Genomic DNA, 23366 nt, shown 5'->3' with positions numbered 1-23366 from the left:
ATTTAAGTCTTTACTCAAAGTACCCCGGGTCAACATCCATAGTGTAAGTCTCATCAATAAACTCTGCTACTATTATTTGGTGTTTCCATCACAACTTAAAGACCATCTACACTGAGCCAACGAAGGGATATTGTTCACCTACAAATTATAGCTGGGGTACCACCAATATACCTGCAAGTAAAAGAGAGAGCCGAAATATACGGCAAGACGAATCAAAAGAAGACATAAAAAGGAGAGAAACCATCACAAAGGGCAGGAAGAGTGAGTGAAGTGCAAATATAAAAGCGCGAACTATTTCTTCACGCAATGCCTTACGGGACATGGGTCATTTAGAGCATACTTTGAGAGAATAGGCAAGGCACTATATGGTAAATGTGTGGATTTTGTGGTAAGCGACGTAGCAGAACACTGTGTGCTCGAGTGCAGAAAGTTTAACGACGAAAGACGGAGCTATATGCAAGAGTAGTCATCTTAGGAGCACACAATTTTATGACCATAATGACAAGGGGGAAGTGAATTTAAGGAAGTGCTAGAGGCTGTGACAAAAATCATTAAAAGAAAAAATATTTTAGAAAGAGGAAGACAACAGGGGTAAACATAAGCAACATAATAAGCAACAGAGAGGAAAAGAAAAGAGTAGAGATAAAGTGACTGCACGAGCGAGAGAACGGTCTGAAAGGACGTGCCACGAGCCTAAGCCGAGAGTAGTTTTAAGCAGGCCGCGCACTGAATCGGCATAGAGCGATCGGCTCGGCTAAGAGCAATCGGCAGATTTTGCTATACATGGAAATAAATAAGCCACCGCGCACCGTATAAGAACGTTCGACATGTCGATTCAGTGCGTGGCCGGCTTTAGTTGGTAGGCAATGTATCACGGATGCATCAGGAGGCAAGACCCCAGAGAAAGAACTGCGTTCGATGTACTACATTTACTCTGAATCCAACACACGCCAGGTACGATTCACCAGGAGACGTTAATTTGTCCAATTCCTTGCTCTATTTGCGCATGTGCAAGCAATGTCATGAATGAGTTTGGTGCCAAAATTTAAATCATGTGCAGTGGACCTATCACGGCTAAGAAAAAAGATAATACATAATATTATTCTTTCTTCAACTACTAGTTTTCATACTTTCATAGTATCTAAATGTGCTTTTAAATAAATGTTAGTGTAGATTTCAATTAAATTATTTATCTTTTAGATATGTGATAGAAACACATGAAGCAAAAGCAAGTCTAAACTATAAAAAATAGGTTAGGTTAAATGATAATATTTTCAAATAGATTGGATAAGTAGATACGAATTAAAATTAAAATGGACCGATGCCAACGGAAAAGACGCTATTATTTGATCAGATTGGACACTTTACTACACATTTATTTTAAAGTGTAGTGTGCTTAAAGTCCAATTAAAACAATTGATGGATTCGATGGTTACTTGGTGGAAATTCATATCAAACAATAAACACAAAACTTTTGTTTTAAATCTTCCCACAAGATTTATTTAAAATATTTGTTTAAGTTGTTGTTAATTAGTTCTGAATGCTGGTGTCATTCCTTTCTTTTTATGCGTTTGGCTACATATTTGTTGATATCTTACCTGTAGGTGATAGAGCAGAAGATAGATAGATACTGGGTTATTTCTGATAATGGATATATTTTTATGCAGTTTTTGATTTTATATTTTGTTAATTGTTTGTTCCCTGTACCCATTGTTTACTGCTATTTGTTGAATGATGTACAATTCTGAATTCTCTCTTGAAGTTATTTATGACATGGGTATTTCTGTCAGTATATGTAACATATTATGAAGGCTCCCAATAGGACTTTTCAGCCCTTCTCATTTGTTTAGAGCTTCTGTCCATAATGTCGTATATTAATATTATACATGGATTATACGAACTATGACAAGCTCGAAACAAATGAGAAGTGTTGAAAAGTCCTATTTATGTTGTGTTAGGATGGGTTGATGAAATATGTCAGTATTTTGTATTAGATAAAAAAAGTAGCAAGTTGCCCGAATCATCATTGTAAATCAAACACAGGGCTTTTGAGATAATAGACTTTGGGCATCCATTTATCCAACACTGTAATATGCATAGGAAAAAGACAAGATGAAGAGAAGAAGACTTTAGGCAACTTGCTACTTTTTTATATAATACAAAATACTGACACAATTTATCATCCCGTACTAACACAACATACCTAAATAGGACTTTTCAACGCTTTTCATTTGTTCGAGCTTGTCATAGTTCCTATAATCCATGTATAATAGTAATATACGACATTATGGACAGAAGCTCTTAAACAAATGAAAAGGGTAGAAAAATCCTATTGGCAGCCTACATAATATGTTACATAGACTGACAGAAATATCCATGTCATAAATAACTTCGAGATAGAATTGTACATCATTCAACAAATATATAGCAGTAAACAATGAGTACAAGGGACAAACAATTAACAAAATCTAAAACCAAAAACTGCATAAAAAAGCCCTGAAATTAGTCTTCCCATTATCACAGAAAAAAATCCAGTACCTACCTACTGCTCTATTACATACAGGTAAGATAATAATATCAACAAATATGTAGCCAAACACATAAAAAGAAAGGAATAACACCAGTTTTCAGAACTAACAACAACTTAAACAAATATTTTAAATAACTCTTGTGGGAAGATTTAAAACAAAAGTTTTGTGTTTATTGTTAGATATGAATTTCCACCAAGTAACCAAAGAATCCATCAATTGTTTTAATTGCACTTTAAGCACACTACACTCTAAAATAAATGTGTAGTAAAGTGTCCAATCTAATAAAATAATAGCGTCTTTTCCGTTGGCATTACATGCGCAAATAGAGGAACAAATTGGACAAATTAACGTCTCATCGATTCACCTGGTACGGTCTTTAGAAGATTACCACCCTCACAAAACAAAAAAAAGGAGCTACAATCAGTCAAAATGATTACCAAATAGTTTTTGTCGAGACATTCAGAAATATGAAAAATAAAATACAAGAAACGACAGTTACTGACTACTTTTCGAAGTAAAAATCGTTTGTCCTTTTCTGTTTTCCCACTCTTTTTGCCTGGCTTCGGTTTTCCGTTTCTTTGAATTCCTAGAAACCAACTTTTGGAACCCAAAGTGCTTTGGAATGTTGAATATGAATCAATAAATGCTTCTTTGAAGATAGTACCTGGATTATTCGGATCTTTCTAAAACATATTAAATAGGATTGAGTTAGAAATAATTCGTTACGTATAATACTTAAGAGGCTACATCAGCGCGTCATCAAAACGCAAAATGGGTTTCAAGATTCAGCTTTAATTTTAAATATTTTGTCGAGATATTTGGCACACATATTCTTACTATAGTAAAGAATGGTGGTACAGAGCCCAATTTCAGAAATATATTAGTATGCGGAAATCACAAAGAACAAAAAAATACACTTTCTTCAAATAAACTTTTTTATCCTATGCCTAGATTTTGTGTCAAATTAGAACAACTAAAATTGATTATCTATCTATAACAAGAAATCGAACATATTATAACTAATAACTGATTAGGCAACATAGAAAAATAGTCACTGTCATTTTGACCCAGTTGCGTCGGTTTTCTAAGTATAATAAATATGTAGCATGATTCTCTTATCTGTTCTGTTATCTGTACCGATATCTGTTCAGTTCAGTAGTGTATTATTTTCTAAGATATTGGAACTCGTTAGTGTTGATCCATAGCGAAGTAGTGTTTGTTTATAATTAATTTATTATATTTTTGTGTAATAGAACTAAGTTGTCAGACTATTTAAAAATAGATTATTGTTAATTGTGAGTTTTATAGGTTACTATATTTTACGTAAAAATATTTCGGAGTCTAATGCGAGGATATAAAGTTTTAGGAGGATTTTTTATTCTAGAAATATTATCAATAGTTTAATAAAATGGGGACAGTTTATCAAATGAAAAGAAAGTAAAGTCTTCCATGAGAAATTCCAGTAAAAACCGTCTGAAAATTATGCGAAAATCGAAATTAGAACCACCATAAATTTTAATAATATAATTAGGTATGAAGTCGACGAATATTGCTTTACCAGAGAAAACAAAATCCGTATCCTGCAGTGATTTCTGAATCATCAGCTTAATGAGCCATATTTTAAAATTGTTTCTAAAAATTGTACATCAGAGGATATTATACAGTAGACTCCCTCTATAACTAGAACTGAAATGGCGGACTAATTACCTCCTTATTAGCGGATCTCGTTATAATCGCAGGTTCTTCACGAAATACGGTTCTTCACCACTGAAATGTTTTGATGCCCCTTACGTAGTTAATTAAGTGTCGATGGTCTACCTTAACAATGAGAGTTCGCCAACATAAATTGTAAATTTCCTATAATATTCAATATCGGTCAATAGATAAATAGCAAGTTTATGATAAATAGGAAGTTCATGAAGTTTATTACGCGGTGGATTTTATTACAGCACTTGCCTCAAAAGGCATACCGATGTTCGGCATGTCTGTATACAGGCAGTTGAGGTATTTATTTATAGCTATTACTGCGCTAAAACAGGTAAAGAAACACATTCTTCGATTTCATTTTTTCTCGTTATAACTAAATATCCATCGTTATAGAGGTGTCATAGTTCAATAGGAATTTCATGGGATATTTAGTGTACCTCGTTATAAGCAAAACTTCGTAATATCCGTGTTCGTTATAGAGAGAGTCTACTGTATTATAGACTGTGCGAAGAAAAAATTAGCCGTACACAGTTTGGTTTTCGAAATGCAGTGGGTACAAGAAGAGAAGCTCTATTTAGTATACAAGTGCTATTTCAACGATCTAGAGACGTAAATTTCGATATTTTTATTCATGTTTTAATGATTACCATAGAGCGTTCGATACAGTAAAGCACGACAAGCTGATGGAGCTATTAACCAATATGGGAATAGACACCTGTAATTTAAGGATTATCAGCAATCTGTACTGGAATCAAACATCTATCCGGACAGAGGCAGGAAAATCCGACGATAACAAAATCAAATGTGGGGTTCGTCAGGGATGTATACTCTTACCACGGCTGTTTAACATCTATTCTGAGGAAATCTTTCAAGAAGCAGTGGATGATGTTGATGCCGGAATTCGAATTAACGGAGAATGTATCAATGACATAAGATACGCAGACGACACGGTGGTATTCGCTGACAGTTCTGAGGCCCTCCAAGAGTCAATGAATAGAATCGCAGAAGTCAGTCAGAGGTACGGACTTTCACTAAACACTAAGAAAACAAAATGTATGATGATCTCTAAGAAGGAATAGCAATTTGGACGAATCAGTATGAACGGTCAACAAATAGACAGAGTAAAAACATACACCTACCTTGGTACGAACGTCAATGATAATTGGGACCATTCCATAGAAACCAAATATAGTATAGAGAAAGCAAGTTTTGCATTTCAAAAAATGGCTAAGTTATTTAAATATCATGATTTGTCGATACCCATCAGGTTACTACGATGTTATATCTTTCCTATACTGTTGTACGGAGTTGAGTCGTGGACTCTCACAGACGCCACCTGCAAGAAAATTGAGGCTTTTGAAATGTGGCTTTATCGTCGAATCCTGAAGATATCTTATACCGACCACATTACTAACCAGGTTGCTTTGCTGAGAATGCAAAAACAAAAAGAGCTGTTAGTCGCAATAAAAACAGCCAAAATCGCATACCTCGGTCACATCATGAGGAACAGTGAAAGATATGGATTGGTGCAACTAATTTTACAGGGAAAAGTAGAAGAAAAGCGGAGACTAGGAAGGAGAAGTATTTCCTGGCTGAAAAATTTACGTACGTGGTTCAATAAAACAACCATAAATTTTTTCAGAGCAGCAGTGTGCAAAGTACAGATTGCCATGATGGTCGCCAACATCCGAAACGGATAGACACTATAAGAAGAAGAAGTAGGTATAAGTAGTAATGTACTGTTGTCATAAATAAAAAAGTGTGAAGTTGTTTCTCATGAAAATGAAATGCGTAATAATATCCCAGGCTGTGTGTGAAAAAACGTGATATAATTCAGGAATTTTTGAAACCTATCAGGTGTTGTAAAGGATGATGCCAGGAATAACTTCTACTAAAATGTGACCAAAAATATTGTGAGCTTTTTTTTAAATTGCGATTTTCATTTGTTAAATTTGTAATTTTTAAAGATTTTTAATTTTGGAGCTTAGCATATTGATTTTAGAGAAAAACTTTTGACATAAGGTTGTAGTAAATTAAAAAACCTACAATTTGAGCTATGGTAAGTTTAATTTCGTTTATTGGTTATTGCAAAACAGCATGCGAAAGGTCCAAAATGGCCGTTTTTTACAATTGCGTTATTTATTGTACAAATAACTTTTTTTATTTTTTTAAAGCTTTAAAATGAATATCTTTCAATTCCAAACATAAAAAAAATTGCAAGGCCGGATTAACGAATTTGTTGCTTAGATATTATAAATTGTTTATCCCAAGAGGTCAAATGTCGAAGGCTATAACTTTTTGAAGAAAAATCGTAGAGAGTTGTTGTAACATCCAATCTCCTTTCAAAGAGTTATACTTTCATATTCTGATGTAAATAAATGCGTAAAATATTTTTAAACTTCTAATTTTTGGGTTTGAAAATAAGGGGGCAAATTTCGTTATAAACATTTAGAGCTGAAGGGGCCCAGTACATCCTATGAGTTTCTAACTTACAGATTATTGTTGCTGAAGAGGACACGAAGGTTTATAAAAAAATAAAAAATTTCTACGACCAGCTGAAGCCGAGCTAAATGATGGGTTTGAAAATAAGGGGGCAAATTTCGTAATAAACATTTAGAGTTGAAGCGGCCCTGTACATCCTATGAGTTTCTAACTTAACAGATTATTGTTGCTAAAGACGAAACGAAGATTTACAAAAAAATAAAAAAAATTTACAACCCACTGAAGCCAAGATAATTGTTTATTTTTTCTTAAATCGTAGTGCCTTTATTTATAACAATTAAGAAATTATTTTACAGTCATTGACTAAAGAAAGACTTATATTATCTTAAAATAAAAATTATTATAAACTATAATTACATTTAATTATTAAAAATTATTTTTAAAATCGGTGCTTTTGCGAGCGGCCGAATTTTGCAAATCGCCCGGCTCGCTTCAAATCCGCGCGTTCGGAAAATTTTTACGTAACTTGTATTAAATTTTGACCGAAAACAATTTCTATTTACCACTGTATTTGTTTTTCTTGATAAACTTTTATATGTGAAATCTCATTTCTGAAGAAATAATATTACAAAAATGATACATATAATTATATTTTTAATTTTTGCATTGTTATATACATATAATAATAATATTACTTCTTATTATACAATATAAAACTTTTTCTTCTTGTAGTGACTATCCGTTTTGGATGTTGGCGACCATCATGGCAATTTGGCAAACCCCATTTGGAAACTGAGAACCAGGAAGGCGAAGGATTACCTTGCTAGAAAATTTACGTACGTCGTTCAACACAACAACTACAAATCTTTTTAGAGCAGCAGTACCGATTTAGTGTGCAAGTACAGATTGCCATGATGGTCGCCAACATGCAAAACGGATAGTCACTACAAGAAGAAAAAGTTTTATATTGTATAATAAGAAGTAAGATTATTATTATTATATTTATATAACAATGAAAAAATTAAAAATATAGTTATATATTTCATATATATGTATCATTTTTGTAATATTATTTCTTCAGAAATGAGATTTCACATGTAAAAGTTTATCAAGAAAAACAAATACAGTGGTAAATAGACTGTATATTATAATGGTAATATTATTAAATTGTTTTCGGTCAAAATTTAATACAAGTTACGTAAAAATTTTCCGAGCGCGCGCATTTGAAGCGGCCGGGCGATTTGCAAAATTCGGACGCTCGCAAAAGCACCGATTTTAAAAATAATTTTTAATAATTAAATGTAACTATATTTTATAATTATTTTTAATTTAAGATAACATAAGTCTTTCTTTAGTCAATGACTGTAAAATAATTTCTTAATTGTTGTAAATAAAGGCTCTACGATTTAAGAAAAAAGAAACAATTATCTCGGCTTCAGTTGGTTGTAGAAAATTTTTATTTTTTTATAAATCTTCGTTTCGTCTTCAGCAACAATAATCTGTAAGTTAGAAACTCATAGGATGTACAGGGCCGCTTCAGCTCTAAATGTTTATAACGAAAATTGCCCCCTTATTTTCAAGCCCAACATTTAGCTCGGCATCAGTTGGTCGTAGAAATTTTTCATTTTTTTATAAATCTTCGTTTCTTTTTTAGCAACAATAATCTGTAAGTTAAAAACTCATAGGATGTACAGGGCCGCTTCAGATCTAAATGATTATAACGAAATTTGCCCCCTTATTTTCAAACCCAAAAATTAGAAGTTTACAAATGTTTTACGCATTTATTTACATCAGAATATGAAAATATTACTCTTTAGAAGGAGATTGGATGTTTCACAAACTCTCTACGATTTTTTTTTCAAAAAGTTATAGCCTTCGATATTTGACCTCTTGGGATAAACAATTTATAATATCTAAGCAACAAATTCGTTAATCCGGCCTTAAAATTTTGTTTATGTTTGGAATTGAAGGATCTTCATTTTAAAGCTTTAAAAAATACAAAAAAAATATTTGTACAATAAATAACGCAATTGTAAAAAACGGCCATTTTGGACCTTTCGCAGGCTGTGTTGCAATAACCAATAAACGAAATTAAACTTACCATAGCTCAAATTGTAGGTTTTTTAATTTACTACAACTTTCTATTAAAAAGTTTTTCCCTAGAATCAATATCCTAAGCTGCAAAATTAAAAATCTTTAAAAATTGCAAATTTAACAAATGAAAATCGCAATAACAAAGAAAGCTCACAATATTTTTGGTCACATTTTAGTAGAAGTTATTTCTGGCATCGTCCTTTACAACACCTGATAGGTTTCAAAAATTCCTGAATTATATCCTGAAATCGACCTATTTTTCACCCACAGCCTGGAGTATAAATCTATTATGAGGAATGAAGTACTGAGTAATCAAAACACTAATCAAAAACACGAAATATGATGGGAGTAACAATACTGTTTTATTATTATTATTTCGTGCAAATACCTATGTTAACATAAAATGTTCACCTATTATGGTTTATTTTTTTTTTATTAGAAAAATATGTCGCATCCACCAAAAGGTTATTAGCGACGGAACAAAATATAAATAACAAAATTAAACAATTACAGATTGTACAAAATGTTTCTGGATCTGAGATAATTAACTATATTATTGTCACAGGAACAGTTTTGACCTAGAGCCTGTGGTAGAGCGTTTGGGATCTTGTAGCGCTGTCTTTCTTGGTCATATTTACTACATATTGTTAAAAAGTGTTCGACTGTTAATCGGACGTTACACTGATCACATATAGGTGGATTTTTCTTTGTGAATAGGTAAGAGTGCGTTAATCTTATATGACCTAGACGTAAACAAACGCGTAACCACAATTTGTTCCCGTCTATTGCGTGACGACGGGAGCCACTGAGACACATTATTTTTAATTTTATTTAGCTTGGAATTAGTTTGAAACCACTCATTTCGCCACAAAAACAACACTTTATTTTTAAAATAAGATTTTAAGTCACTGGAAACACACTTGTCTATCGGCTCTGAAAAATCACTTAAAATTGCCTCTCGTGCGGTCCTGTCACCTTCTTCATTTCCTATTATTCCGACGTGTGAGGGAACCCATAAAAATTGGACGCTTCTTCCATGTTCATGAGCTTGGGAAAGCTGGTATTGTAGCAACTTTTCAAAAGGATGTTTCGGAAAAATATGTATTAATGAGTTTAGAGAGCTAAGGGAATCTGTTATGATCAGGGCTTTTGTGAGTGTAAACTCGTTAAGAAGTTTCACAGCGCGGTATATGGCGTAGAGTTCAGCTGAATATGTGTTACATGCTGGGGGTAAACAAGTGAAATGTTTTGAATTGTACAACTGATTGGTCTTTAAGTTTGTCTCCTGTAGACAAATAATATCTGGAGAATATTCAGATAAAAGAAGCTGTAGCATAGGGAGACGATGGAAAAATCTATCAATGTTCCATTGAAGTATCGCGTTGAATGTTGTTAACAGATTCGGAGTTAGATGATACTGAACAATTGTCTACAGAAGAGTCACTGTCTAAGTCAGAAATCTCATTCCCTAAATAGTTGTGTAGTTTCTTTTGAAGTTTTGTAAACTTGGTTTTTGTAGATCTATCATTTGCATATTGATAGCTGCTTTGTAAAAGATAGAGTAAACCAGCCATATCAGTTGTAAATGTTTTAACGACGCTAATAGTGTCGGGGGAGCCTTGGACATTATCAATAAGTAAAGACAATTGGTGGTAATTTAAAACGAATGGTGGGGTATGATTATCAATAAAATTTTCAAGAGTTACCCGTGTAGATGGGACTTTAGATGAGCGCGGTTTTTTTGGTTTAGATGATTTGGGTTTTGCAAACAGATTTTGTGATGAAATTGCTGAGTCTGAAGGAGGCGTATCGATCTCACCAATACTGCGTTTTATGGAAGAACTTGCGTTTTCGCAAGTGCTATTAGAGTTTTCACTTAGATGCTGTGGCTTTATTACATTTGGAGGTACTGGAGCAAACTCATTGGTAGTGGCAGAAGTCGAGCTTGAGGTTTTATTTGTAAGATTGGTTGAAATGGTTGTTTCAGAAAATTGTGGTGATGTATCAGTTTTATTAGAGTTTTCTGCAGTTGTATCTAATGGAAAAGGTGCTGATAGATTGGAGGGTCTTGCCTCCGAAGTTTGTGAAAACGGTATTGCCGCTGAATGAGGTTGATTGAAAGTGTTGCTATGAGTAGGAGTATTAGTAATTTCTTGGTCGTGAAGATTTGTAGGTGTAGGTGATATGCTCGGATTTGATAATGGATAACTTGATGACTGCTGAGTGTTTGGTACCTTGTGTAATATACTTGTTGGATCTGTTGGATTTGGTACTTCATTGTTTGACTCAATATGAGTTGATTCCGTTACCGAACTGTTATTGTATTGGGATGATATGTGTCCTGTATTTTTGCAAATAAAGCAGGTGAGTGTACCTTGTGACAAAAATATGCGGTGAGGTGTTTGGTCAAAATTTATTAGAATAGAATCTGGAATTGCTGATGTTATAGGGCTTACATAAACTTGCCTCCGAAAACTCAGTATGTGACTATATTCGGGAAGAGTGGAGCTAATTTTCAGAAATGTTATTGGGGAAATAAGCTTTAAACCGATATTCTGTAATTCTTCAACTAATACTTGATGAGGAATTGACGGGCATACACCAGACAAGACTAGTCTTTCTGCTGGAGAGACAAGTCTCCGTGCTGTTACAACTTCGCCGAGTACTTTTATAGAGCCATGTTGTGTCATGAAATTATCTACTACGGTTTTGTTTGCTAAATACATGCAGATTCTATTATGAGATAATCTAGATGAAAATATAATATTTTTTGGGTTGATGATTGTGCCCAAAGGAATTAAATAATCCTGCAGTTTAGCATTATCGATACAACTAAATACAATTGCTTGGGTCTTACTCGGAAAAGACTGTGAAGCGGCTGAAGCATAACTGTTTGTGATATTTGAACGTTGATTTACTGGACTGGTTAGATCGGAAGGTGTGTTTACATTGTGTGAAGACATTTTAAGCTGCGGTGGCGAAAGCTTAAGTCCGACTCTGGTAAGTGACAAACCAACCGCATGCTAGCTAACCTCACAAAATGATTGTACGTTGGTGTATTTTTCTTATTTGACGTTTTCTTTTCACAATAATAAACTAATAATTACGTAACGATGACTTACGTAGTAGTATCTAGTAGATAAACACTTTAGTTTTAAAAAACTATTTAATAATACCACTTGTTTTTAGTAAAAACTAGGAGTACAATATCACTACAACTTTACCATAACTTGCCAGGGCCGGTCTCCTATGGTTTATTTTATAAATATTTATTTGCTAATAATAAAATTGTTCTCTATTACTTCCATTTAGCGCGCCTATCGGTAATATTGTCACAATATTGAGCCTTCAACTTAGATAGTGTCAAATACTGCCGACTCACTGTTCCCAAAGTTTCTCAAAACTTTCGAAAAAGGGTGTGATACTATCTCCCGCAATGATATTGATGATGCGCTGATGTGACTTTTTAACACTGATATTAAAATTGTATCTACACAATGGAGAGAATTGCTAACTGTATTTATTGCGTTCAGATAAAAAATAGAGAAGTTAAAACACAGTGAAAACTCAGATTGAGAAAATCATTAGGAAAATGTTGGCTTGATAAATAATTGAAAAGCCATTCTTCTTCTTCTTCTTCTTCTTCTTCTTCTTCTTCTTCTTCTTCTTCTTCTTCTTCTTCTTCTTCTTCTTCTTTTATATAGGCAGTACTGCCTGTTTTTCTTCAATGGTGCATTTCATTCTGCCCCTAAGTTGTCATTCCATCTTTTCCTTGGGCGTCCTATACTTCTCCTGCCTAACGGTGACTTGTCCCTGGCTATTCTTACTATCCTTGATTCAAACATCCTGCTTATGTGCTCAGTCCACTCTTCTTTTCTGTTCTTTACCCAGGTATTTATATTGTCTACCCCATATATGCGTCTGATTTCCTCACTTCTTACCCTATCCTGTAGTCCTTTTCCAGCAATCCTTCTTAAGATCTTCATTTCGTTGGTTTCCAGATGTCTTCGTGTTTTGCTTATATCTGGTCTTGTTTCGGCCGTGTAAGTCATAACTGGCCTAATAACTGACTTATATATTCGGGCCTTTGTTTCCAATCTTAGGTGTTTGTTTTTCCAAATTGTGTCGTTTAGGCATCCGGCCGTTCTACTGGCTTTAATTATTTGATCTTTTACCTCTTCTTCGATATTGTTGTCGGCTGATAGATTAATCCCCAGATATTTGAAAGTCATTACTTGTTATATAATTTGATTGTCTAACTCCAATTTGCATCTTATTGGTTCTTTGGCAATTACTAAGCTTTTTGTTTTTTGGGCTGATATTTTCATATTCATTTCTTTTGCGTTAATGTTGAACTCGTGCAATAATCTTTGTAGGTCGTCTTCGCACTCTGCTACTAACACGGTGTCATCAGCGTAACAGAGTATTTTTATCTCTCTATTGCCCATTCTGTACCCTCTTTTTTTCTTCACTTGTTTTATTATTGCATCCAATATTATGTTAAACAGTAAAGGGCTTCGTGAATCTCCTTGCCTGATTCCTGTGTTTGTTTCTATGGGTTCTGTTATTATTCCATTGACTTTCATTTCTATTTTATATCTTACATATATGTTTTCTATCAGTTTTATGATATCCAGTGGTAAATTTTTCTCACATAGTAGGTGTATCACATCTTTTAATTGGATTCTATCAAACGCTTTCTCTATGTCTATGAAACAGAAAAAGGCTGGTTTGTTATATTCTAATGATTTCTCCGCTATTTGCCTTCCCACAAAAACTGCATCGTTACATGATCTTCCACTTCTAAATCCTTGTTGTTCATCCGATATATTTATGCACGCCATTATTTTCTCCATAAGTATTTTCGTTGTGAGTTTCAGTATAGTGCTCAGTAAATTTATCCCTCTATAGTTACTGGGGTCTGCCCTATCACATTTCTTAAATAACGCTATCATTTGAGTGGTTCTCTATTCTTCTGGAATTCTTCCTGTATTTATTATTTTACTTATAAGGATATTCAGGTCTTCTTAAAGCCATTTTACTATATATTTTATTTATTTTATTTTATTTATAAGGATTATAGTGATTTTATTTAAATTATTAATCCTTATAAGGATTTTACTCATAAGGTATTTTACTTATAAGGATATTCAGTTCTTCTTAAAGCCATTCTTAATTATAAATATATCATTCGACAGTGTTTGCGTCCACTGCCGAACATAGGCCTTCTGATAATTATTCCAATTAGAAAAATCTTTATTCAAAAAATTCCTTTATAAAAGGTATGTTTATTAAAAAGAACCCTTTTAAACTATATCACAGAATGTTTTCGGAATGGCAATTCCATCTTCAGTGCTGCTTACAAGGTAAACATGGTTAAATGCACTAAATTTATTTTATTGCCCACTTAAACTTTATCATCTAATCTCAGAAAATTTATGAATAATTTTTAAACGTTTTTGTAGCGGATTTTTATTATAATAAATAACAGCACTACTAGCCTTAGAGGCCCTTGGCTTCGATAGTCTTAACTAATTTCTTCCACTTTTCCTGTCCGGTACTTTTTCTCTAAAGTCTCTTGTACCCATTTCTTCTAGGTCAATCCGGACGGCATCAAACCACTTCCTTCGTTGTCTCTCTCTCCTTTTCTTCCGTTGTTCTCCTGTTGATAAAACTCATACGACGTTTCTTTCTTGTGGCATTCGTAAAACATGACCCAACCATCTAACTCTCTGTGCCTTGATTTTCTGAGTTATTTTAGGTTTCTTATAATACATCTCATATCTCCATTAGCTACTGGTTTGTTCATCTGCGCCATTCCCCGTTAGCCTCCTTTATACCGCCAAACATTTTTCTCAATAATTTTCTCTCTCAAATCTCTAGATTTTTTTCTTCTTTATGGTTCATTGTGCAAGCACGGATTTTTAATATTCAATCAAAATAAAATTTGTTTAGTATAGCCTGAACTTACCTCTCCATATAACTGTCCGCTATCGTCAAAACATACATACATCCGGCTATTATTTCCTAAAAGCCTTACTAGATTATCGTCTCCTCCAGAAGTAATTTCAATTATGCCTAAAAGAAGTTTTGAGTAATTTTTCATTAAGAAACATCAATAAACTTTGCCGTGAAAATTTGAACTTTTTAATACCCTCCCACCCCTAGGGGGAAAAGCGTCGTTTACAGTCGTGGCTCCTTCTTAAGACGTCGACGTCGACATTGAAAATCGACGTCGCAATTGAAACTCTTTTCACTGATTTTTTAAAAGTCAATATTATTTTTGAATATTTTAAAATTAATTATAAAACTGTATTTAGAAATTAGTCGCCTCGAGGATCCAAACCACGTCCTTTTTGAATGCCCGATTAATGTGATTCCTAACCAAGGGCAGATGTTTTTAGTTTCAAACACATATATATGTACAAAACAGGCGATAAATATATATCTTCTGGACTAGAATTCAACAAAAGCAGTAACGGAAGCTTCAAGAATGACGTAAGGTGTTGTGTAAATCAAAATGTTGATAATTTTACAAAGTGCCAATGGTTAAAACGGCCTTGGCAGCAATCAAAATCGTATCAGTTTTTATACTCTATACACACAAAGAATAAAAAAGAAATGAAGCGTCACTTGGTCACCATCCCTTAGAATAAAGCAGTTGATTAGTACTTTCGCACATCCAAAAAATTGTTTTGCAAGTATTGCGTTTTATTTTTCTAATGAAAAATATTGTCATAATAAAGGGGATGACAGCCCAAAGTCTTGTCACGAAACCTTTAACATCTTTCGCCAAACTAATGGGCAACGACGGAGCCATACATTCCCATGAAAAAACATCAGACCATAAGGAGTGCTTTCAGGTTGAGCTAGAATTTCTACAAAGTTATCGCAACCCGCAAAAGTCAGTCATTAACCAGATAGACTCTCAGAGGTCTAAACAGTTACAAGAAAATATAGAAAGACTACGACCAATAGTTAGAGTCTATAGTGTTCTTAGACTTTAGACCGACAAAATATTCCTCTAAGGGGCCATCGTGTAGATGGCCTTCTACTTCTGGACGAAGATGATGGATCCAGCAATGAGGGTAATTTTGAAGGTTTAATAAGACTCTTAAACAACACCTATCCACAGCATCTTTCCGAGCAACATACATTAGTAGCACCAGTCAAAATGAATTGATAACATGTTGTGGTGAAGAAATAATTGAACAGCAATAATAAATCAGGTTGAAAGTGAAAATTATTACTCTGCCATATTTGACGAAACGACCGACGTATCTCACGTGAAACAGATTTCTCTAAATTTGAGATACATACACAATAACAACATTCGTGAATATTTGTCAAAGCCCATTAACGCTTATAGTAGGGGAGCGAAGTATGCTAAATGTGCAGTCACTCGAGCGCTTTGGGGACCTATTGGGTTGTGAAGAGTAGGTCCTAAAACCAAAAAAAGTTAAGTAAAGTTTTCCATCTTAGTGGGCGCTTGCCATTTTTTAATTTAATTTTCCATTTCCGACAATGTTTTTTCCGATTATAGCACCATCTATCCATAATTTGAAAAAATGTTTCGAATAAAAGTTGCTTATTTTTACGTAAAGAATCCAAATCTGGGATAAAAATTTGGGGCTCCCATTTAAGATTTAAAAGTAACCCCCCACCCCACCTGTGTTTGGTAACATTTGATAAATTTTTCAAAAATATTCATTAAGTGTATTTTGCAGTTTTTCGATCTAATGTTTATTTTGCGAAATATCGCGGGATTTGTATTTAAAATTTTAAATTTACCCCCCAACCCTTTCTGTCTGGGGTCATGTTTGGTATCATTCGATAGATTTTTGAAAAATATTGAACACGTATTCTTAGTTTTTCGATCTAACGTTCATTTCGCGAATTATTCGCTTTTTTTTTGTGAAACTTTTTAACTCGCTCATTTCCTTACGCCCCGCTCAAATCGTCAGATTTTTGAAATATACACTGTTTTGTATGTCCTTAACTTACCTTATATTTATCTGACAATTTTGAGTATTTTTAAGGATAGATTTTTTTTTTCGGCCCCCCTTAACGAACTCCCCTGTGTTAAGAGCTAATATATGGTAAAGGTACATCTGCAGGGCACCAGGTTTCTCTCATATGTTAATCTGAGGCGCTCGAGTAACTGCAAAAATCCCCGCTTGGGCTGCCCTACCATTATGAAAACATAAAAATAATTAGTAAAAATCAAGAAAGAGGGGAAGAACAAGGCCTGACAGGAGAAGCGCAGGGAAAATTAGTATTAAACTTGTTGAAAGAATTGCACTTGGATCTGAAGAAATGTGTAGGAATCGGTATTGACTTTAATATTACTTCAATAACGATAAGTTTTGAATGACTTTATGACAATCAAAAGTTGTGAAAAGTGCCTTAAAACTCACCATTGTAACCCTAATTTTTAAAAATTACCCCCAGACCCCCTGTACCCCTCCCAAAAAAAGTTCATGGCCCCTCCCGAAAATCGGTCCTGGATCCGCTCTTGTTCCTAACTTTGATATATGTTCACAAAATTCATTTCCATGAAACTCAAAACACCACTCTCTATATACAATATCCTAAGTTCACTAACAGGAGAATTAGTCAATGTAATAATGCGTTTTCTTGCAATTAACAAAATAAGCTTACAAATTGCAAGGCTCGACTGTTTACATGTATTCGTGTTGTATGTTGCTATTTCATTCATGTTTTAATCATACTTCACCTGACCTAATTAAACTACTATCATTACATCACACCTAACCAAAAGCTTTTTACAAGTTAACATAGTCAGCGATTTTGTCATGGCTTAGAGCCTTACTACATCAAATCGCCTCTAATCGTGCTGGTAATCGTTTTGCATCGAAACCAAAAACCCAAAAAAAGAAGAAAAGAAGACTTTGAAATCTTTCAAAAAGTGTAATTATTAGGTTTGTTCCAACTTGATGTTTTGTGTTTTGTAGCTTTCTTGAATCATGCGTGTATTGGTACATGAACGATGAATTGCGCATGTCCAGTTCTGAACAGTGTTAGATTTGGATACCAGTTGGAATGCTTGTAACGCTCGTCATTGGTGAAATCACTTTCGCCTTCGATATCACTTATTTTATAAATTTAATAAAAGCAGTTCTCGTAACCTAAAACTTCCATATTTACAGTAACTCAGATATTTTAGAATATATTTATCAAAACATAACCTACAAACGGAAATTGTTTGTTTTGCGCATGTCAGAACTATTCTTAAAAAATTCGAGAATGGATTTGATCGTACATGAACGCTCCGGAATAATCAATTTTCTAGTTGGAACGTATTTTGGATCATTCTGTGCATGGAACAAATCTAAAGTTGGAACGCATAGAATGTAGTGCGCATGCATTGAACGGTTACTGTATAGTTTTGTATCGAGTTGGATCAAACCTATTGTGATTTCTCAAAAATATAATACTCAATTTGGTTTGTTTACATATCAGCTTTGTTTAAAGAATAAGATCAGATCTTTTAATGGTGTGAAGTTTACTATTATATTAAATGCAAGTCGATTGTTAAGAGAATGACATTCATTTATAATCTTTCTATTAAACTTATACTCACTATCAGGATCAGATACATCATCAGATCCAAGAATTTCCCCGTTGGACCTTATAGCCAAGTTATATCCATTACAGCAAAGTCTAACACGATTTGCAAGTGGTCGATCATCGTGGCTCATTCGTAGCTCATGGTGGTCGGTCATCTAAAATATTAATAAAATTAACCAAATATTCTGTTTTTCTTTACTATTAGTTACAATTTAGACTACTCTGTATATGGAATATATACGTTTAAAACTGTGTAATATGTATACGTTTAAAAAGCGAACACAAATGAAGCTCATAGACACCAATGGAAAATTAATCATTGACATCCAAGAGATGAAGGACAAATGGAGAATATATTTGGAGACATTTTTTCAAGATCAAAGAACGGATCACAGGCATCCATTTTCAGAGAGGATGACGGGCCCGAACATACTTAGATCCGAAGTAGAAGCAATAAAACGGATGAAAAACAGGAAAGCTGTAGGGTCTGATAATATCGAAGCTGAATTTTTAAAACTCTTGGAGGCAGAAGGAGTAAACTGTATCACGGCTGTCTTTAATAAAATATACAATACACGAATCCCTGATAAATGGCTAGAATCAGAATTCATAGCGATATTTAAAAAACAGGGGGCAAAAAGTGCGAAGAATATCGAAAAATCAGCCTAAATGTTGAAACTGTTTCTTAGAGTTATCCATGGAAGAATTTATAAGAAATGCGAGGAACAAATATCAGACAGGCAGTTCGGGTTCATTATTGCAGTGAGTACCAGACAGACACTTTTTGGGGTACAGGTCTTGATTCAAAGATGCATAGACGTTAACTGCGACGTATACGCGTGCTTAATCGACTATGAGAAGGCATTTGACAGAGTTTAAGACCAAAAGATGATTAACATTTTAAAAGAAGCAGACTTGGATGAGAAAGACCTCAGAATAATTTCAGAACTCTACTGGAATCAGACCGCATATATGAAAATTAACGGAGAAGAAAGAGTTCACATAAAAAAATACGTGGAGTTAGACAGGGATGTATCCTATCGCCGTTAATATTTAATATGTACTCAGAGAGAATTTTTAATGAGGCTCTATAAGAAGTAGATGAAGGCATCCTTCTAAATGGAGAAAAATAAACAATATTAGATATTCCGACGACACCATGGTGGTAGCAGATAGTTTAGAGGGACTTCAGAGGCCAATGGACAGAATCAACGAGTACAATCAATAGTACGGACTAAAGATTATTACCCAAAAAACCAAACAAATGATTATTAGCATGTAGAATATAAACGGGGCTCATCTATACATTAATGGAACACAGATAGAGCGCGTAAAACAGTATTGCTACCTGGGAACTATTAAAAATAAGCAGTGGACAATGTACACGATGGTACAGGAAATAAAGTGCCGCATAGGAAAAACAAGAACGGTCTTTAACAAAAAGAGCACCATCTTCAAAAGCCACAACATATCCCTATTACAAAAATGATACATTTGAGATGTTATGTTTTCTCTGTGTTATTGTACGGAGCGGAGGCATGGACGCTTACAGACACCACGGTTAAAAGACTTGAAACATTTTAGATGTGTCTTTATAGAAGAATACTGAGAATATCATGGACAGCAAGGATCACGAACAAGGAAGTTCTACGAATAATGAAGAAGGAATCGGAGATTGTGTTTACTATTAAACGCATAAAATTGAAGTATCTGGGACAAGTTATGAAAAATCGGCACCGTTACTCCCTGCTGCAAGGTAAAGTTAAAAGTAAGCGGGGACGCGGTAGCAGGAGAATATCATGGCTGCGGAATTTTAGAGAATGTTTAAGAAAACATCAACGGAAATGTTTCGAGCCGCAGTGAGCAAGATTATGATTGCCAATAGATTTCCAACATCCGAAATCGATAGGAACTAAAAGAAGAAGTATATGGAGCAGTACTCTATATTTCCTTATGTATATGGAGTACTGTAAATGTGACAATACTTAACTAAACAAAAAAGAAGAAATGAGAGTTACTGACTAATTTTCGAAGTAAAAATCGTGTGTCCTTTTGTGCTTCCCCAGTCCTTTTTCCTGGCTTCGGTTTTCCATTTTTTCGAATTCCTATAAACCAACTTTTGGCACCCAAAGTTGTCTGGAATGTTGAATATGAAGCATTAACAGTTTCCATGAAGAGAGTGCCTGGATTTTTCGCATCTTTCTGAAACATATTAAATAGGACTGGATCAGAAATACATAATTCGGTATTATACAGTGAGCATGTAAAGGTTGGAATAAATTCATTTCTTCGTAAATGGGCAATTTGGGAAATAAATCCCGAAATAGGTCGATTTTAAATTATGATTTTTTGGCATATATATCATACTAGCGACGTCATCCATCTGGCCGTGATGACGTAATCGATAATTTTTTTAAATAAGAATAGGGGTCGTATGATAGCTCATTTGAAGGGTTATTCAATTCTCTATTCAGTAATATAAACAATAACATAATTATGATTTTGAATTTAATGAATTGAGAAAAAAAGAAGGATGTATGCAATTTATTTAATTCAAAATACATTCTAGTGCTCTCAGAAAACAGGAAAAAAAATGTTTATTTGAAAAATAAATATTGTTTTTCGTTTAAATTCAATGTTCAAACTGCCATCCACCTGCCTGTTGGCAGTTTGAACATTTAAGTTAAGCGAAAACCAATGTTTATTTTTCAAAAAAAAAATGTTTTTTTTCTGACAGCCGTAAAATGTAATTTGAATTAAATAAATTACGTACATTCTTTTTTTTCTGTCAATTAATTAAATTTAAAAAAACTTTTTTTGTATACTCTATAAATAATTATGTTAATGTTAATATTACTGAATATATAATTGAATAACCTTTCAAATGAGCTATCACATGATTCCTATTCTCATTTAAAAAAATCATTGATTACATCATCATGCCCAGATGGATGACGTCACTAGTGGTAATATATACGCCAAAAAAAAACAGAATATAAAAATAAAATAAGACCTGTTTCGGGATTTATTTCTAAAATCGGCTATTCATGAAAAAATGAATTTATTCCAACCTTTACGTGCTCACTGTATATTACTTAATACTGATATTAAAAATTATACTACACAATGGGAAAATTTCTAACTGTATTTATTGTTATGATATAAAAAATAGAGGTAAGTTAAAATAAGATAAAAAATCCGATTGAGAAAATCATTAGAAAAAGGTTGGCTTGATAAATAATTGGAAAGCAATTTTTTACTATAAATACATTATACAGTCTCTGTTTCGTCCAATATCGGACGTAAGCCTACTGAAAATGTTTCCAATTTGATTCATGGCTTGGTTTACTATTCTATTCCATTCTTTCCTTCTTGCTGCTCTATTTTTCCAATTTGTATTTTTCCTTTTATATTTATTTCTATTACTGGCTTGAGCTGCTTTGGTCATACATACTTTTATTTGCTTCCATGTTTATTCAATATATCCATGTTCTGCAGTATTATCTAACTCTCTAGTGACTAATCTTTTATATTTTACTTTGTTCTTCTCCTGAAAGTAGTAGTCTAATAGGTTTAGCGACTTTGTACTTTTTTTTTTCGTTGGTTTCCAAGAACTGGTATAAGCTGTTTCATTTGTATTCCGACTATAAAGTGATCTGTGTCTGCATCCTGGTCTTCTATATGTTCTTATGTTCTTTATACATTTTTCTGTTTTTTTCGACGAGTACATGATCTCTGGATAAAGAGATTTTCCCATCTGGTGATCTCCATGTTCCTTGGTATATTCTTTTGTGTTGGAAGTACGTGCTCATAATGATCATATTTCGTTCTTTTTCAAAATCTACTACGAAGTGACACGAAAACTTTATCTTTCTATGTTAGTTAAATACGTATATTTCTTCTTTTACTATTTTGGCATTTAAATCACCTATTTAAACTGTATTTCGGAATATTTTCAAATAATGTATCTATTCGATTGCAGAAGTCTATGTTTATTTCTATATTTTTTCTTCGGTCGGTGTATATAATGTATATTTATAAATGTTATTTTTTGGTATTTTTCTCTTATTCTTAGTACTCATATTCTCTCCGAAATTGGTTTATTAGGCTAAGCGAAAGGCCACAGGGGCGGTAATTTACGGCGCCGTAAGAGCAGTAAACCTGACGAGGTTTGGTTGACTTGACTAACTCCTACTAATCTACAATTGGTGGAGGAGTTAGTCAACCAATCGGTTTACTGCTCTTACGGCGTTTACGGCTCTTCAGATTTTTATTTATCACAAAGCCTGTGCCTAGCATTCTATTTTTTCCTCCGCTATTAAACAATAAAAAGTCGTTAATTTGCATTGTTTTCCTCGTAATACGAGAGATGTCGCTAGAATGTCGTCTCAAAAGGTAGAATCATTGTATCGCGATGGTTTCCCATAAATAGGCAGATTGTTTATATTCCTTTCAGAGTTGTGATTGCATAGCTTCACTGAGGGGGCATGAGGATGCTGAAATAGCTATATGGAGATGGTGGTCCAATTCTGAATCGAATATAAACAAAAACTGTCTTTACCTTTTTCATTAATTTTCATTGAATTTTGTCCTAATTGTGTCGTTTCTTGCAGTGCTACTATTTCGAATTTATACTTTTTCCATTTATCGACTAAGATTTTTAATTTTCCTTCCTCGTCTGTTCCTCTTACATTCCATGTTCTACTAAAATATATTCCTTTATGGGGTATTTTTATTCTCAGGTAAAAATCAAAACCCGGCCCCGATTATCTGTTTATAATAAAATTATTCAAAGTTTTCTAGCTACAGTTTTTTTCCTTGTTTATTAATATTCTTTATTTTCCTGCACTAGTGCACCATTCTCAGGGCCGGTCCCAGAAGTGGGCGAACTGTGCGGCTCAATTTTTAGGCTAAATCTCTAAGGCCGGGCCTGACATTAACATTAATATTTATTGTTTATTGTTTACTTTCACTCACTCTAAAGCCTGCTTTGTTTATATT

General features: G+C 33.7%; 1 protein-coding gene across 1 annotated transcript in view; it reads right to left on the bottom strand.

Annotated features, from left to right (window-relative positions):
• LOC114329045 (uncharacterized) overlaps positions 1–23366 on the bottom strand; it is a 134323-nt gene that overhangs the window by 27465 nt on the left and 83492 nt on the right. Inside the window, exons 5-8 of the mRNA XM_050657065.1 lie at positions 20388–20567; positions 18379–18520; positions 14746–14852; positions 3035–3214 (exon numbers count right to left, since the gene is read on the bottom strand). Coding sequence (XP_050513022.1) covers positions 3035–3214; positions 14746–14852; positions 18379–18520; positions 20388–20567 — 609 coding nt within the window. The remainder of the gene's footprint in view (positions 1–3034; positions 3215–14745; positions 14853–18378; positions 18521–20387; positions 20568–23366) is intronic.

Source organism: Diabrotica virgifera, chromosome 7 (assembly GCF_917563875.1).
Source record: "Diabrotica virgifera virgifera chromosome 7, PGI_DIABVI_V3a".
NCBI classification, from domain to species: domain Eukaryota; kingdom Metazoa; phylum Arthropoda; class Insecta; order Coleoptera; family Chrysomelidae; genus Diabrotica; species Diabrotica virgifera.
The sequence above is the reverse complement of the archived record's forward strand: the minus strand, read 5'-3'. Positions and strand labels throughout refer to the sequence as shown.